General features: G+C 34.8%; 3 protein-coding genes across 3 annotated transcripts; 2 read left to right on the top strand and 1 right to left on the bottom strand.

Annotated features, from left to right (window-relative positions):
• Positions 1-13,148: 13,148 nt before the first annotated feature.
• Positions 13,149-15,879, top strand: LOC112705967 (endoglucanase 25-like). The gene is made up of 5 exons (XM_072200540.1): positions 13,149-13,592; positions 13,693-13,997; positions 14,323-14,799; positions 14,878-15,007; positions 15,094-15,879. Exons 1-5 carry the CDS (start codon positions 13,289-13,291, stop codon positions 15,279-15,281), a joined length of 1,404 nt encoding a protein of 467 aa, XP_072056641.1. The 5' UTR covers positions 13,149-13,288; the 3' UTR covers positions 15,282-15,879.
• On the top strand, positions 15,282-15,744 carry LOC140174648 (endoglucanase 9-like). Its single transcript, XM_072200132.1, has 2 exons — positions 15,282-15,299; positions 15,406-15,744. The coding sequence occupies exons 1-2, from the start codon at positions 15,282-15,284 to the stop codon at positions 15,742-15,744; spliced, it is 357 nt and encodes a 118-aa protein (XP_072056233.1).
• A 621-nt stretch (positions 15,880-16,500) lies between the features above and the next one.
• On the bottom strand, positions 16,501-18,443 carry LOC112705966 (glycolipid transfer protein 3). Its single transcript, XM_025757014.3, has 6 exons — positions 17,900-18,443; positions 17,733-17,788; positions 17,501-17,631; positions 17,236-17,371; positions 16,945-17,088; positions 16,501-16,851 (listed from the first exon to the last, which is right to left on the bottom strand). The coding sequence occupies exons 1-6, from the start codon at positions 18,093-18,095 to the stop codon at positions 16,816-16,818; spliced, it is 699 nt and encodes a 232-aa protein (XP_025612799.1). The 5' UTR covers positions 18,096-18,443; the 3' UTR covers positions 16,501-16,815.
• Positions 18,444-19,212: the final 769 nt, after the last annotated feature.

Here is a 19,212-nt window from a genome sequence, read left to right as displayed (position 1 = left end):
TTCCTTTGTTGGTGAGTGAGTTAAGATCGACGAGGTAAGTAGCGCAGAGATGACGTTTTCTCATATCTTCTTTGTGGAGTTCATAGGATGCACAAGAGTTGAACCTAGATGGATCATAGTGAGAATGTGATTTTTGGAGCTTTTTCTTGAAATTCCACGTCTCCAGGTTTGCTGACTCCTTGGTATTATTCAAGGCAAACCCTTTAGACTTCTGAGCACTGCTTCCGGGTGTGATTCTTTTTGGTGGTGAGTGCGATGGTGATGAATTGGTGGAAGTGAGTGATTCTTCTTCTACTTCAATGCTTGGCACTTTGTTCTTCCCACTTTTTCTTGAACTTTTCTGAGTAATCACCTTAGTGTGCATGGTTTCGGTCTGTTTGGTTGGAAGTGAGAGAGAAGATGAAGAAGTGGAGTGGATATGTAAGTTGAAGAGAAGGCCGAAGGTTGATGTGAGTGGAAGGAAGTTAGAGAGACATTAAATGCTTATTGGAAAGAGGTAGTGGAGGAAGTTAATGACCATCAAGGGGCACAGTTATTAACCAAGGTGGTTTCCATTTATTTGAAAAAGTGGTTTCCTTGAATCAAGGGATTAGTTGAAAGGAAAGATTTGATTTGACACTATGCTTCTTTCAACAAGATTTGATAAGACCACAAAGAGATTGTGATTTTCAAAAAATGAGGAACTAACAAAACGGTCATGGTGGGGTCAAAGATATTTGGTATGGCCCACGAAAATTAAATTCTGCGTAGCCTCTCCCTTGATCACATCCCTTCCAACACTTTTATTTTTATCTCGTCCATTCCTACGAGACAAAACTGAAAAGAATCAAAATTTCACAAATTATCAACAGAAACAAGATCAATCATTCTCAAACTTTTTCTTAGTGAACAGAATCTGTCTTCACAAAGGGATTTTGTAAAAATGTCAGCAAGTTGGTCTTCAGATTTCATAAATTGAATATCAATAGTACCCTTTTGCACATGTTCTCTAATAAAATGATATTTGATCTCAATGTGTTTTGTTCTTGAGTGCAAAATAGGATTTTTTGAAATATTTATAGCACTCATGTTATCACAAAATAATGGTATACTATTAATCTTTAATTTGTAATATTCTAACTACGTTTTTAACCAAATTAATTGTGAGCAACATGCAGATGCAGAAATATATTCAGCTTCAGCTGTGGATAGAGCTACGGTTGCTTGTTTTTTTGCTTGACCACATGTTAAGTGAACTTCCAAGGAAGCAACACATGCCGGATGTACTTCGTCTATCCACTCTATCTCCTGCATAATCTGTATCACAAAACCCTACTGCACAAAAATCATCAGATTTTGGATACCATAAGCCATAATCACTAGTTCTCTTAATGTATCTAATGATGCGTTTAATGGCTGTAAGATGAGATTCTTTTGGGTGAGATTGAAATCTTGAACATACACCCACACTTTGAACAATATCCAGTCTAGAGGAGGTAAGATACATTAGTGAACCAATCATTCCTCTATACCGTGTTTCATCCACATCTTTGCCATCATCATCCTTTTCAAGTTTAGTGTTTGGATGCATTGGTGTTCCCATTGGTTTAGAGTTTTCTAGGCCATACTTTTTGATAAGTTCTTTTGCATACTTTTCTTAGTGAATAAAGGTACCACTAGGAGTTTGTTTAATTTGGAGGCCAAGAAAGAAAGTAAGCTCTCCTATTAAACTCATATTAAACTCACTAGTCATGAGTTTTCCAAACTCTTCACACAAGGACTCATTGGCCGATCCAAACACAATGCCATCCACATAAACTTGAACTAGGAGAATATCATCATTAGATGCTTTAATGAATAAAGTTGTGTCCGTGGCACCCCTTTGAAATTGATTTTCTAATAGGAAGGAACTAAGCCTTTCATACCAAGCCCTTGGAGCTTGCCTAAGGCCATAAAGAGCCTTTGAAAGTTTGAAAACATGATTTGGAAAATCCTTATATTCAAAACTGGGGGGTTGAACTACATACACTTCTCTATCAATAAAGCCATTAAGGAAAGCACATTTAACATCCATTTAAAACATTTTAAAATCCTTATGGGCAGCATAGGCAAGAAGCAACCTAATTGCTTCCGTTCTAGCTACCGGAGCAAAAGATTCATCAAAATCTATACCCTCTTCTTGATCGTAACCTTGGGCCACTAATCTAGCCTTGTTACGAACAACTTGTTCATCCTCACCAAGTTTATTTTTAAACACCCACTTAGTACCCGTAACTTTCTTACCATCCGGATGAGGTACTAGTGTCCAAACCTCATTCTTGTCAAATTGAGCAAGCTCCTCTTGCATGGCTTTCACCCATGATGGATCTTCAAGAGCTTGTTTGACATTGTTGGGCTCCAATTGTGACAAGAGTGCAAAATTGCTTGGTTCAGATTGCCTTTTGGTTGAGGATCTTGTGGTCACACCTTGAGAAGGATCTCCAATGATAAAGTCATGAGGGTAACCCCTCATAGACTTCCATTCTCTAGGCTTCCTTTGTGGTGTTGAGCTTTGATGAACTTCTGTGGGTCTCACTGTTTCAGTTTCTCTTGCTGGCTCAGGAGACAAAATGGAAATGTCTCCTCCATTCTGACGAGACAAAACTGGACTGACAGATTCTTCATTTTGAGTAGACTTGGGATTTTCTTTGCTTGTTCCAGCTTTTTCACAATCTGAATTATTATCTATCACAGTACTGAGAATTAAATTAGAATCACAAAAAGTAACATGTATGGATTCCTCTATAGTTCTATGATCTTTGATGTAAATTCTATAGGCTTTGCTAGTAGTGGAGTATCCAACAAACATGCCCTCATATGATTTTGGATCAAATTTGCCAATATTTTCTTTGCTATTAAGCATAAAACACTTGCATCCAAAAACATGAAAATACTTAAAATTTGGAGGGGTTCCTTTCCATAGCTCATAAGGAGTTTTCTTTAACCCTTTTCTAATAATGGTCCTATTCAAAATATAACATGCTGTATTTACAGCTTCAGCCCATAGAAATTTTGGAACCTCATTCTCACATAACATAGCCCTAGTCATTTCTTGAAGGCTTCTATTCCTTCTTTCAACAACCCCATTTTGTTGAGGTGTTCTAGGGCATGAAAAATTATGAGTAATTCCAAAGTCATCACAGAATTTTTCAAAGTCTTGGTTTTTAAATTCTTTTCCGTGATCACTTCTCAAGTGGGCCACTTTTAAATCTTTTTTATTTTGAATTTTCTTGCAAAGGGTTGAGAAAGCATGAAAGGCATCATTTTTATGAGCAAGAAAAAGTACCCAACCAAATCTAGAGTAATCATCTACCACTACCAAACCATAGTGTTTACCTCCTAGACTTTGAGTTCTTGTTGGACCAAAAAGATCAATGTGTAACATCTCTAATGGCCTTTTGGTTGAAATTTCATCTTTTGGTTTAAAAAAGGATTTAACTTGTTTGACTAGTTAACAAGCATCACAAGTAAGATCCTTATCAAATTTGATTTTAGGAATTCCTCTAACCAGATTTTTCTTTACTAGCTTAGAAATTTGGTACATGCTAGCATGACCCAACTTTCTATGCCATAGCCATTTTTCAGATTCAAGAGAAGTAAAACATGTTACATTTTGTTCTTTCAAGTCCTCAAGAGTTAAACCATACACATTGTTGCATCTTTTAGCTTCAAAAAGAATATCCCCCAGTTTTTTCACAAACAACCAAACACACAAACTTTCTAAAAATAACTTCAAATCCTAAATCACACAATTGGCTTGCACTAAGTAAATTATGTTTCAAACCATTTACAAGAAGAACATCATTTATACAAGATGAACATCATTTATACAAGATGAATAGCTTTTACCAACTTTCCAAACGGCCACTATATTTCCTTTACCATCATCACCGAAAGTGACAAGTCCTCCATCATATTCATCAAACTTTATGAAGAAGGTTGTCTTTCCGGTCATGTGCCTAGAGCATCCGCTATCCATGTACCACATATTTTTCTTCCGTTTGGATGCTAGGCATACCTAATCTATGTGATCTGCCATGAGACATGGTTGTGACTTGGTCTCGGATTTCTCATCATCATCATCTGAGTCATTTTCCAAATCTTTCCATGAAGCCATTAGTCCCTTCTTCTTTCCTCTTTTTAGTTTCTCTTCCTTCTTTAACTTGGGACAATCAGATTTGAAGTGCCCCATTTCCTTGCAGTTGTAATAAGTTACTTTGCTAAGGTCTTTCTTCATTTGCCTTTGAACTTCACCATTTTCCTGAATTTTTTGGCAAACAACACAAATTCATTTTTAGAGGAGTTATCACTGGATTCATCATCCAGGGGGTTAGTTACAGAAGAAAAGGCAATTTCTTTCTTTTTTGAATCTTTTTTCAAATAAGTGTTTTCAAAAACAAGAAGATTTCCTCTCAAATAATCACATGTCATGGAATCAAGGCTACTGCTCTCAGAAATGATTAAAGCTTTTATTTCCTACTCTTTAGTGAGACATCTCAACACTCTTCTCACAAGCACAGAATCAGAATGTGTTATTCCCATAGCATCCAAGCCAACGATGATGGTGTTGAACCGTTCGAACAGTTCGTCAATAGATTCTCCTTCCTTCATTGCAAACATTTCATACTCTCTGTTTAACATGTCTATCCGAGTCTTCTTCACAATGGTGGTTCCTTCATGAGTGATTTGCAATTTGTCCCAGATTTCCTTTGCCTTTGTGCATCGTGATATCCGTCGGTATTCCTCAAAACTGATAGCACAATTGAGTAGATTTACAGCCTTGGCATTTAGCTCCACCTTCTTTCTATCTTCCTTGGTTCAGCTTGCTTCTGGTTTAAGAGTAACTACTCCTTCAGCACTTGTGTTAGTTGGAAACTAAGGACCCTCTAGGATGATCTTCCAAAGCCTGTAGTCTACTGCTTGCACAAAGATTTTCATTCTCTCCTTCCAATAGGTATAGTTTTTTTCCATTGAAAAGAGGCGGTCCGTTGATTGACTGTCCTTCTGTAAGGTTGTAGGACACCAAATTTGAGCCACTGCTTTCTGCCATATGGATCTTTTCTCCAAGCTGCAAAGCTTGATCTCTTTGAGACCAAGCTCTGATACCAATTGATGGTTTTCAGTGGCTAAGAGAAGGGGGTTGAATCTTAGCCTCCTTTTTTGCTTGATTACACTTGCTGGTCTTTGAGGATACTTTTTAATTTTGTCTCGTTCCTAGCCACGAGACTTTTATTTTTGTCTCGTCACTTGGCACGAGATATTTTCAATTTTAGCTCATGTGCAGTAGAAATAGAAATTGGGTAGAAGAGAGAGAAAATTACACCCAGATATATCCTGGTTCAGCTGCTAAGTGCAGTGCAGCCTACATCCAGTCTCCATCACAACAATGATGGAATTTCACTATAATCTTCTTGATTACAGACTGTAAAGTGCTAACCCAACTTACAAGAGGATTCCCACAAAATCATAAAATACAACACAAATGTACAAAGGAACTCTAAGGACATCTATGGCTTTTTCTTTTAATTTTGCACTCTCTGCCTTTTTTCCGCTCTATGGCTTTTTTTATACAAACATCACTGTTTGTCTTTTTCCATGAGACTCAAGACATGACAAAATTAAACAGAAAATTACAAAACAGAATACATTGAAGGAGCAGAAAATCTGTTAGCTCAGGTAGCTCTGAGAATTCTGTGCCTTGCACTCTTACTCTTCTTCCTTACTCCTTGCTTCAACCCGTGGCTGTTCTCTCTTTTTATAGAAGAGGGAAGCCTCCACCTTTGAAGCCAAAAACCAAGCCAACTTCTTCTTCTCCAAGAACAAAACTGGTTCAGCCAGAGAGAGAGAGAAGAGATAACCCATGCAAAAACCAACATGCAATTACCTCTAGTCCTTCCTTGATCATCACTCTTCATCAATCCGAGCGCTCCATCCTTGGCTTGCTCTCCAAGATAAATTTCTGACCCTTGATGCTTCATGATGATGATAGCTTCATCAACTCTAATCTCTGCCTCTTCTATCACGTAGCCACCCTAGCTACCTTCTGTGGTGGTTGAGCAGAATCAGAGACAATCCATCCCTCCAAGAATCTTCATCTTGCTGGCCGAATCTTCTTCAGCCATTTTTGGTATGAAGAAGCCAAGATCTCATCACAAAATCTTACCACAAGCAATGAGAATCCTAGCCACAGCATACTTTTCTTTTTCTTTTTCGTGCCATCATTTTGATGGTCTTATAGCGTGCTTCTTTTTCTCTTCGGTGGCTATGCTTAGCTTCCATGGTTTCTCTGTGTTATGACCGAAGGTTAGAAGCAGAGAAAGAAGAAGGGAAGATATGAACATTAACTAAAGGATTTAGACAAAATAAATTAAATGTCCACTTCCCTTCTGTTTCTTGGTAGCGTGCCTTTCATTAAGGCCATCAATCAAATCAATGAAACTTTCTCTCTCATAGTTCCAATGCATTTATTAACTTCACACTAATAAAATTTGAATTCCATCACATGGTGAAGTGTGAGATCCGTTGAAGGCATAAAGCAATAACAACATTTGCTTTTCTGATTAATTGTTTTCGGATCATGCATTGGGGTGTATAGCAAAAAATGATTAACTTGGGCTTGTAACAATAATGGATCAATTTGGCCCAAGTAACATAATAATCAATTCAGCCATACTCATCATATATTCTTGCATCAATGCTGATGGATTTAACCAATTGGGCTTAAGTAAAAATTTCTGACCCAAATATTATAACCATGTTTTCAGTCACCATAATCACAATATCTTAATACCAAAGCTGAATATTTTTTATATAATTGGACTTGCACCAGAATTCTTTTATTTTCGGCCCAAACATACATGCATAGCAAAAATTAAATTATTAACATATGTGTTACAACAAGGATAAGGATGGATGCTCATTGATGGTGGATCTGATTTTCTATGGTGAAAGAAACAAATTCTCATGACAGCACAATTAATATGGTTTGAAAGGTTGAATTCATTTGCCTATAAAAGCATGGACGAGGCAAATAGATTACACACACAGCAATATAATAATATTCTCTTTCTTTCTCTTACTATAAACAAATGCAATTTTCTCTCTTCTTACTTTTAATACTTCTTTCTATCTTTATATATATATTTATGCAATTCTCTCTCTCTTTACTTTTTATACTATTTTCTATCTTTATATATATATATACACATTACAATATATAATATTATTATATATATACAAATTATTATTGAGCTAATTATTTTAATGCTAGAGTCTTATATTAATACATCTTTATTTTATATTTAATATATCTTTTATTTCACAACACGTTATCAGCATGAGACTCTGATCAAATTTTTAGGAAGACTCAGGTAACAAATTTTCATTATGTTGAAGCTCTCTTATCTTGAATTCAATGCTCTTGATATATCTGGAAACAATTATTTATCATGGATACTAGATGCTGAAATCCATCTTGATTCAATGGATCTTGGAGATACCATTAAGGCTGAAAATAATGCATCCCAGAAGGATAAAGCTAAAGCCATGATTTTTCTTCGTCGTCATCTTGACGAAGGATTGAAAAATGAATATCTTACATTAAAAGATCCTGTAGATCTTTGGAAAGACCTTGAAGAAAGGTATAATCATCAGAAAACGGTGATACTTCCTCAAGCCCGATATGAATGGACGCATTTGCGTTTACAAGATTTTAAATCTATAAATGAATATAATTCTGCAATGTTTCGAATTGCCTCACGAGTGAAATTGTGTGGGGAAAAAATAACTGATCATGATATGTTGGAGAAAACTTTCTCAACCTTCCATGCCTCGAATGTGCTCCTGCAGCAGCAGTATCGAGAGAAAGGGTTTAAAAAATATTGTGAGTTAATTTCTTACCTTCTTGTTGCTGAACGCAACAATGAGTTGTTATTGAAAAATCATGAAGCGCGCCCAGCTGGTGCTGCCCCATTTCCTGAAGTAAATGTGGCAAATTACCCCAGAAGAGGTAAATGGCAAGGTTTTAATAATAAGAAAAATTATGGAAGGAAAAAGAATTATGTTCAAAAGAGAGGATCTCACCAGAAGTGGGATAAAGAAAGGAATATCAGGCACAATAAATCAACAGGGGATAAGTGTTTCCGTTGTGGTGGAAAGGGTCATTGGTCACGTACCTGTCGTACCCCAAGGCATCTAGTCGATCTTTACCAAGCATCTTTGAAAAAGGACAACAAAGGAAAGGAAACAAATTTTGTTTCAAATGATGCTGAGAACTCCACCACTCATTATGATGTATCTGATTTCTTTGAGGATCCTGAAGGAAATATTGGTCATTTGATCAATGATGGAATAGTTTAATATGTGGGATTGTGAAGTATCTATGTAAATAAATAATGTAAAGAACTTATTGTTAAGTTTTATTTTTTATGTATTTAAGTTTCAAATGTGATGTACATAAATAATGAAATATTAATGTTTATAAATTTTGAAATTATTAAATGTGTCAAATTTTAAAATAAAATTTTAGTATATGACATTATTTTATATACAGTGTTTCTTAGAAAAATAATTCTGATCAAGTATTCAATTTAACTGTGTATACTACTCATTTTATTATTATTTGTTTTTTAAGAGAATGGCAAGGATATGTAATGAAGATGTATGCCTTGCGGATAGTGCAAGTTTGCACACTATTCTCAAAAGTGATATATATTTTACCCGTCTTGTGCCAAAAGAGGAATATGTTAATACTATTATTGGCTCAGGCAATGTGATAGAAGGCTCCGGAAGAGCTATAATTTTGTTTCCTGGAGGAACAAAATTTATAATAAATAATGCACTATTATCTACCAAGTCTCTGAGGAACTTGTTGAGTTTCAAAGATATTCGCCGAAATGGATATCATGTTGAGACGATGAATGAGGGAAATCATGAGTATTTATGTATCACAACTCATGATTCAAATAAGAAAGTTATATTAGAAAAATTACCCTCACTTTCATCTGGGTTGTATTATACCAAGATTAGTGCAATTGAATCACATGCCATTGTAAACCAGAAGTTTACTAACTCAAATGAGTTCATAACTTGGCACGACTGATTGGGTCATCCGGGAACAACCATGATGAGGAGAATTATTGAAAACTCTCATGGACATTCACTAAAGAACCAAAAGATTCTTAAAACTAGTGAATTTTGTTGTGCTGCATGTCCTCAGGGAAAGTTAATTTTAAGGCCATCATTAGTAAAGGTTGGATTTGAGTCCCCTGAATTCCTAGAAAGGATTCAAGGTGATATATGTGGACCTATTCATCCACCATGTGGATCTTTTAGATATTTTATGGTCCTAATAGACGCATCTTCGAGATGGTCATATGTGTGCTTATTATCTTCTCGCAACCTGCCGTTTGCGAGATTACTGGCTCAAATTATTTGATTAAAAGCACAATTTCCAGAAAATCCAATCAAAGCAATTCGTCTTGATAATGCTGGTGAATTTACTTCCCAAGTCTTTGATGCTTATTGTATGGCTAATGGAATAAGTGTTGAACATCCAGTAGCTTATGTTCACACACAAAATGGGTTAGCAGAATCACTTATTAAACGCCTCCAATTAATTACTAGACCCTTACTTATGAGAACAAATCTCCCAAACTCGGTTTGGGGGCATGCTATTTTACATGCCGCAGCACTTATTCGTTTGAGGCCAACGAGTTACCTTCAGTTCTCTCCTATGCAACTAGCTTTTGGCCAGCAGCCAAATGTTTCCCATTTAAGAATATTTGGGTGTGCGATATATGTTCCCATTGCACCACCTAATCGCACCAAAATGGGACCCCAAAGAAAATTGGAAATATATGTTGGATATGATTCTCCCTCTATAGTGAGGTATCTTGAGATACAAACTGGAGATGTATTTAAAGCCCGGTTTGTGGATTGTCATTTTGATGAATCAAAATTTCCAACATTAGGGGGAGAGAATAAGCTTCCTGAAAAGGAACTTAACTGGAATGCATCATCGTTGATGCATTTAGATCCTCGAACAGGACAATGTGAATTGGAAGTTCAAAAGATTATACATTTGCAAAGAATAGCAAATGAATTGCCTGATGCATTTTCCAATACAAAGAGGATAACCAAATCTTATATACCAGCGGAAAATGTTCCAATTCGAATTGATGTCCCAGTAGGACAAGTAGCCACTGAAGCAAATTCACGCCAGAAGTGTGGCAAGCCTGTCGGTTCCAAAGATAAAAATCCTCGAAAGAGAAAAGAAGTAAATAATATTCCTGTTGAAAAAGACATAGTAGAGACACCTGCAGTTGTCCAAAATTCTGATATAACGCCAGAAGACGTTCAGGTACCTGAAAATTGTGAAAATGACGAGATCTCAATAAATTATGTCTTTACAGGAGAGAAATGGGACCGAAATAAGACAATTGTCAATGAAATATTTGCATATAATGTGGCGTTAAATATCATGCATGAAAGTAAGGATCTTGAGCCAAGATCAGTCGAAGAATGTCGACAAAGGAATGATTGGCCAAAATGGAAAGAAGCCATGAAGGCTGAATTAGACTCACTTGCAAAACGTGAAGTCTTTGGACCTGTAGTCCGTACACCTGAAGATGTAAAACCTGTTGGATATAAGTGGGTATTTGTGAGAAAACGAAATGAGAAAAATGAAGTTGTGCGCTATAAAGCCCGACTTGTGGCACAAGGTTTTTCACAAAGGCCCGGTATAAATTATGAAGAAACATATTCCCCTGTAGTGGATGCGATAACATTGCGTTATTTGGTAATTTTAGCTGCATATCATAAACTGCATATGCATTTAATGGATGTGGTAACAACCTATTTATACGGCTCATTAGATCGGGATATCTATATGAAAGTTCCTGAAGGACTAAAGATATCTAAACCATCCAATGAATATTCGCAAGGGTTATACTCAGTCAAATTGCAAAGATCTTTATATGGTCTAAAGCAATCTGGACGAATGTGGTATAATCGTCTTACTGAGTATCTGGCCAAAAAACGGATTCAAGAATGATGATATCTGCCCATGTGTTTCATAAAGAAAACTACATCTGGGTTCATTATAATTGCTGTGTATGTTGATGATTTAAATATCATTGGGACTCCTGAAGAGATTCCAACAATTATAAAAACTCTAAAAGAAGAGTTTGAGATGAAAGATCTTGGAAAGACTAAGTTTTGTCTCGGCCTACAAATCGAGCATATAAAAAGTGGGATCTTTATTCATCAAACAACATACACAGAAAAGATCTTGAAAAGATTTTATATGGATAAGTCACATCCATTAAGTACTCCAATGATCGTAAGATCTTTGGATGTGGAAAAGGATCAATTCCGCCCTAAAGAAGAGAATGAAGATATCCTTGGTCCTGAAGTACCATATCTTAGTGCCATTGGAGCGCTAATGTATCTTGCTAATAATACGCGACCTGACATATGATTCGCGGTGAATTTACTAGCAAGATATAGTTCCTCTCCAACCAGAAGACATTGGAGTGGAATCAAGCAAATCTTTCGATATCTTCATGGAACGGTTGATATGGGATTGTTTTATCCCTATGGATCCAAGTCACAATTAGTGGCTATGCAGATGCTGGATACTTGTTTGATCCACATAAAGGGATATCTCAAACAGGATATCTGTTCACATATGGTGGTACAGCTATATCATGGAGGTCCACGAAACAGACGATAGCAGCAACCTCCTCTAATCATACTGAAATACTGGCGATTCATAAAGCTAGTCATGAGTGTTTTTGGCTGAGGAGTTTGATTTAATATATTCTGTCATCATGTGGACTAATTGATCATAAGATAGCTCCAACTGTCCTGCTTGAAGATAATACAGCATGCATTGCTTAACTTAAAGGTGGATACATCAAAGGTGATAGAACAAAGCATATTTCTCACAAATTCTTCTTCACTCAAGATCTTCAAAATCAAGGGACAATTGATGTCCAACAGATTCGTTCAAGTGACAATCTGGCAGATTTATTTACAAAGTCACTCCCAAAATCCTCTTTTGAGAGATTGGTACATGAGATTAGGATGCGCCAATTTCGAGACATTAAATGATGTCGGTATGAGGGGGAGACTGTACTCTTTTTTTCTTGGTCAGGTTTTTTTCCCATTGGATTTTTCTTGACAAAGTTTTTAATGAGGCAGTCCCCGTCACAAAAGATATTGTACTCTTTTTCCTTCACTAAAGTTTTTTTTCCCACTGGGTTTTTCTTTAGTAAGGTTTTAATGATGCATATTCCTAAATGAGCATCCAAAGGGGAGTGTTACAACAAGGATAAGGATGGATGCTCATTGATGGTAGATCTGATTTTCTATGGTGAAAGAAACAAATTCTCATGACAGCACAATTAATATGGTTTGAAAGGTTGAATTCATTTGCCTATAAAAGCATGGACGAGGCAAATAGATTACACACACAGCAATATAATAATATTCTCTTTCTTTCTCTTATTATAAACAAATGCAATTTTCTCTCTTCTTACTTTTAATACTTCTTTCTATCTTTATATATATATGTATGCAATTCTCTCTCTCTTTACTTTTTATACTATTTTCTATATATATATATATATATATATATATATATATATATATATATATATATATATACATTACAATATATAATATTATTATATATATACAAATCATTATTGAGCTAATTATTTTAATGCTAGAGTCTTATATTAATACATCTTTATTTTATATTTAATATATCTTTTATTTCACAACAATATGTGAATTAATATTTTTACTATTTATCAAAGTAATAATATTTAGTCATCACAAATATTAGTTTAGAGTTTTCCAAACTCATCATAACGAAACCTTCCTCCTTTGTTACCAAATCATGCATGCGTTATGTGTAGTATAATGATTAATGAAGTACAAGATGGGAACTTCCATATAAAAATTACTGTAGTTAGTAACCAATACTCAATGGATAGTCACAAGAAAAATGTGAAATGGATTTCATACTAAAAGTAGAAACCAAAATCATCTCAGAGGACTATACAAATATTTTTTCGTTAGTTAGAAATTCAGGGTAGAACAAATTTTATATTAGATTAAGCCTAACAAAATTCTCCTCTTTTTGGACGGCAAACTTAGAACAAAGACAAACCTATGCTTTGGAATATCAACCCATATTACGAATTATGAATATCAATCAATACCATATACTATGTAAATCCATCTTCAATTTCAACCAAGTATGGCAACTTTTGAGTTAGAGAAGCTGCCTCTTACATATACTCATTCACTTTCAGATTCTTCCTCTGCCTATCAACCTTTCCCTTCTCATTCTCACTACCAAAAATATTATCACTACAATCTTGTTATCACTGATAAGGACCAATTCCGTAATTTCCTTCTTGTTTCATTAACAATCATTCTTGCCATCATAGCATTGGTTCTAATCTTGCACTTTTTACCCCATAAGAACAAGCATCAAGGAACTTCAATCAATTTCAAACTCGCAATTAACCATGCTCTAACTTTTTATGATGCACAAAAATGTACTAGTACTATACTATACTACACTACACTACTTCTCTTTGTGTAACATATTTTCTTCAGATCATTATGTTTTTAATTTTTAACTTTTTGTCTTTGAAGCTGGACACTATCCGAAGAACAGCCCAGTGAAATTTCGAGGCGATTCAGGATTAGGCGATGGAAAATCAGCAGATACTGATCTTGTTGGTGGATTCTATGACTCTGGCAATAACATTAAATTTACTTTCACCACAGCTTATACTACAACCTTGTTGAGTTGGAGTGTGATGGAATATCATAGTAAATATGCTGATCTTGGTGAGCTGCAACATGTTAGGGACATAATCAGATGGGGAAGTGACTATCTCCTAAAGGTGTTCATTCTCCCAACTTCATCTAAATCTAACCTTACAATATACTCGCAGGTAAACTTATATTAAATTTGTATCATTGTTTCTTGAAGTTAATTTTGATATACTATCAGTATAAAACAGTTTCATACTTGGATCCAATTACGTAACACCACATAAGCAAAAATAACTACTTTTTACATTAATCACATGAATTGTTATCTAAAAGAACGAATATGATTGGATGATTGTATTTATACTGTACTCATTGGATGATTGTATTTCAATAGGAGTAGGACTAGTTTCACATTTGGAAACTTGTGAACCAAAATTGTGAATTGCTGATTTTACATAACCAAAAACTTAATTTACTTTTTTTTTCCACCTTCTATTTGATTAGGTTGGAAATACCATTAGTGATAAGGGAGAGCCAAAAAATGATATAAGCTGCTGGCAAAGACCTGAAGACATGGATTATGCAAGACCAGTTTCAATTTGTGACAGTTCTGCTTCAGATTTAGGAGGTGAAATTGTTGCAGCATTATCTGCATCATCTATGGTATTAAAAAATGACACAGAATACTCAATGAAACTAGTCAAAGCAGCAGAAACTCTACACAAGTTAGTCACAAGTGAAGATCCAAAGAAGCAAGGAACTTACACAATGGTTGATGCATGTGGAAAACAAGCAAGAGATTTCTACAAATCATCAAGTTACAAAGATGAATTGGCATGGGGAGGAACATGGTTGTTTCTTGCTACTGGAAACTTAACTTACCTTGATTATGCTACTGAGACTTTTAAATCTGCCAAGAACAATGAATCAGATTTTGATAATGGAACCTTTGATTGGAACAACAAGCTCAATGCGCTCGCGGTAATCTAAAATTAACTGATGTAGGACTAAACTACTTACACTTGAAATTCTAATGTACTGATCTTGGATTCTTGGCAGGTTTTGCTAACAAGAATTCGATATTTTCGTGATCCTGGAGGATTGTATGAACATGCTTTGAGGCTCTCATCAAACTCAACACACTCCCTCATGTGCTCTTTGCTGTTCAATGATTTTAGCAGGACACCTGGTAAATTCTAAAGTTGCTCTATCAATAGATTTTCATGTGTGTAATTAGTGTTCATTATCTATTTATATGATTCATGATAATTGTAGGTGGATTGATTATCATGAAAGATGATAATGGGCCATTACTAGAGTATGCTGCAACAGCATCATTCCTCAGTAAATTGTATAGTGATTATCTTCATCATCTCAAGTTCTCTGGTGCAAAATGCAAGAGTAATGTGTTTTCGGTGGCTATGCTTCGCGAATTTGCTAGTTCTCAGGCAAATTCCTATTAAATGATCATAGATAAAAGAGTACAAATATTCTAATTATGTTTTTCATGTAACACTTTCCATTTAAAATAGCATAATTCTAAAAACTATACTATAATGTTGATTCCTTGTGTTACTTGCTCCTCAGGTTAACTACATATTGGGACAGAATCCTTTGAAGATGAGTTACTTAGTGGGACATGGTGACAAATTTCCAGTGCAAGTTCATCACAGAAGTGCATCAATTCCATGGGATGATAAGAAGCATTATAGTTGTGATGGTGGCAAGAAATGGCTCAACTCGAAGGATCCGAATCTGCAAGTTCTTGTTGGAGCCATGGTGGGAGGGCCAGACATGCATGATGGTTTCATAGATCAAAGGAACAATTCAAGGTTCACTGAGCCAAACATAGCAAGCAATGCTGGTTTAGTTGCAGCACTTATTGCACTTTCTGATAACTCAAGTGGCTTGAAAGATTCATTTTGAACTTCTCCGTTTGCTATACTATGTTTGATCAAATTGGTTTCATTTTTACACAATCTTTTGATCTTAGTGTAAATTTCATGTCCAATTTTGTGAGAAGAACAGAGCAAAAGATTTTATAAATAAGATATTCACCAATGGAGAGCTTTTTATGTTTTATAGTAAGTAAACACTTAAATTGGTCTTCAAGAAATTTTAGATTAGAGATTTTACTCTTCAACAAATTTTTATTCTCTAGAAGTCTTCAATACTTACTTCCGTCATATATATAGTTCTCTGTCATTTTAAAAAGGAGTAATTCATCTTATAATGATATTTTTTGTGGGCCTAATTATCTTACAATAAAATTTGTAAGGGACTTAATTTGTCAAACATGCATATTAAACTGTAACGTAATCTTTCCATGTATATTAACGCTATATTTGCTTATTATCTCAGAACAATAAAAATGCAGACACAGACATACATGAACGCAAACACATACATGAATACATGTAGTCTGTTTGGTTGTTATAACACTAGAAGATATATACACATTTATCATTAAAAGCCAATTTTACCTCCAATAAGGAAGAAGTTGTTGGTGATCAAGGTGATGAGAGTAGAAAGTAGAATTTTAAAAATTTTGAAAGGATAAAATTGTAATAAAAAACTATGTCTCATGTCTAATATCTGTGTCAACTTTCTAGCAAGATACTAAATACATGTATTTTGTACGTGAGTGTGTCTTTCTAAATATTTATGTCTAAGATAGGCATAGACAGCAACCAAACACAGCCTTAAATAAGACAATTCACTCTTCTCTTGTGTGTACAAATTTTGACACGTATCATTTAAACTATCAAGTTTGCCCCTTTTGGACGTAGCATAGCCTTAAATTGGATCCACCAAGCAAATAGATTGGGATTCAAACTCAACTAACAAAACTTTGATGTATAATTTGTTAAAACTTTCTATGCTAATCAGCCTTTTGCAAACTTGCAACTACAGAGTTGTTTGGATACAAATTTCACTGTACAAGCCATTTACATGATAAAGATAAACTATACATGGATTCTTGATTCTTATTTGACTTCAGGTTGACTTCAGCCTGTCCAAGTTATACACTTTCTGCAAAAATAAATATTTGTAAGCACCTAACACTAAAATTGGTATCACTATGATATGAACAATATGTTATGAAGAATGAAAATTGAGGCTTACTAGAATACAATGGATATCTTCAAGAAAAGGAACAAGCAAAGAAACCAACATCTGCATTTTCTCCTTTAGGGCCTCACAAGTTTCATCTTTTTCTCTAAGGAGATTCATGAAAGTTTTGCGATCTGGGACTAGTTTTATAGCCACCTGCAAATAAATAGTGTCATTTCTATCAAGTTTAGCCACCATGCTAAACTATGCAATTGCAAGCTTTTATATGATTGAAGGGTAGCCTGTGGAATCCAACTAGAATCATAAAAGAAAAATTTTGATTGAACAAATGGAAATTATTACTCTAAAAGCAGCTGAGGAAATCCATCCATGCCATGGAGTCAAAGTTGCAGCATAAGATTCTTCAACTACTTGTTCCATACTCTTGTTAGGATCTTTTGCAAGTGACTGTAACAGAGCCATGGCAAAATCAAGGGATCTGCAGAGTGCCACCTCTCTAAGTAAAACTTACGCAACTTAAAATATCGAAAGCAAGTAAACTAATTGACCCTTTTTCTTTTCCTGAACAATCTTATGAGCTGATTATGCAAATTTTGTAGTTGCTAACCTTGTGAGCCAAACAAGGGCTTTACTACAACTACACCTCTTCCTTGCAGTGCCTTTACTAGCTTCTAATTTCAACATCTCAACCAAATTTGAATTCAATGATGGGTTTGATTCATACATCAATTCCAATCTCTGCAGTGAAAAAGAACTTAAAACAGTTTAGATAGTGCCAAAAGTTACCATACAGTAACAGATTTTCCCTCCTTTCAAGGTTAAGCATTGACTATTTTTACCTTAATATTCTGGTGAATGTCTTGTCTCAAGACAGCCATGGTTGGCCCTATCTTATCTACAAGAGCATAAAAAAAAAAAGAAGCAAAAGGACAATGTGTGTGTTAGTTGCTACATCACATTCCTACTATTCATGTTTTTGAGAAAACAAAGAGAGTGAAAAACCAACCAAGAACTTGTAGAACCAAGTGACATATAGATAGAAAAGGCTTTGTGGGGATTTGTTCTGTAGCAGAAGCACCATCTTCATGATGTTCATGATTCCCTCCAACTGCAGAAGGTTTAACAACAACCATCATAGATAACTCTTCAATGGCAGAGCTTATCTCTGAACTCTTCTTCTCCATATCCCTTTTCCTCTTCATCTCTCACCTATGCTATGTTCCTTCCTTGTCCCTCTTCCTCTTCTCTCTTATATATATAAAACTAAGCTTGGACTTTTATCAAATACTTTATATGCATATGGAAATAGATAGATAGAAAGAGAGATGAATAGCAATGAAGCTTCCTATATTTTGATCACAAGTTGCTGGAAATAGAAGAACTAAACTAATCTTGCTGTGCCATCAATTATTAAATTGTTGTTCTACACATCTAGTTACATCATTGTTCTTTTAATTTCTACGGTAATAAAACTCTTGAGCTATCAATTTTTTTTTTTAATCTCCAATGAACTATTTGATTGTGACATTATATTTGACCTTGGGTTTATCATCTAACCTTATATTAAAGAAAACAATAAAACGTTATCTGAATAAATCAAGTCCATGTAGGTCCCATACTTGAAATAGACAAGGGCTTTACAATCTAACCGTCTGTGATGAACTACCATGTGGTGCTTTGATATTATACATGCTTGATCTTGCTATTTGTGTTAAGTAATTAGCTTCATTATTGGGCCTTGGGAGCAGTACTATGATATACTTTAATCATTGGGTCTGCTAGTACTTTGGGAGCCTAAGATATTCCATGATTATTGATTAGTATCTTTTGAGTTTAAATAAATTAAATTAATGGCTCAGATCAACAATTGCATTGATTGTTATTGTTCTGAATTGCAACTATTACAGAATGGAGTTTAGTTATTATGTGCCTTATGGTAATGTTGTAAGTGTAAAAAGCGTATAAACTTAGTTTCACGTAAAAAAAACAAAAAAAATTAAGAAATTTATAAGATAAGAAGTGTATTAATTTAAATATTTTAAAATTTTAAATTAGATGTGATATTTTTTCATCTTATATTTTTTATTTTCTTCACAAAATGATAATAAAAACGCAAATCACACACTTAGTCCTAAGCTTTATATTTTTTTTTCTAGAAAACTTTTTTAGTAAATTAAATTTATGTCTTTAGAATACATTGGTGCAATCGATGATGCATAAGAGCACTTTCAACTCATGAATTCCCAAAATTCCATTTTCTTTTTTCTGATACAATGCCGTCTGAACCGTTAGAGAAGAGAGAAATAATATCCCTGCTCA

The sequence above is a fragment of the Arachis hypogaea genome, chromosome 8 (genome assembly GCF_003086295.3).
Source record: "Arachis hypogaea cultivar Tifrunner chromosome 8, arahy.Tifrunner.gnm2.J5K5, whole genome shotgun sequence".
Classification (NCBI taxonomy): domain Eukaryota; kingdom Viridiplantae; phylum Streptophyta; class Magnoliopsida; order Fabales; family Fabaceae; genus Arachis; species Arachis hypogaea.
This window is presented reverse-complemented; position numbering and strand designations above follow the sequence as displayed.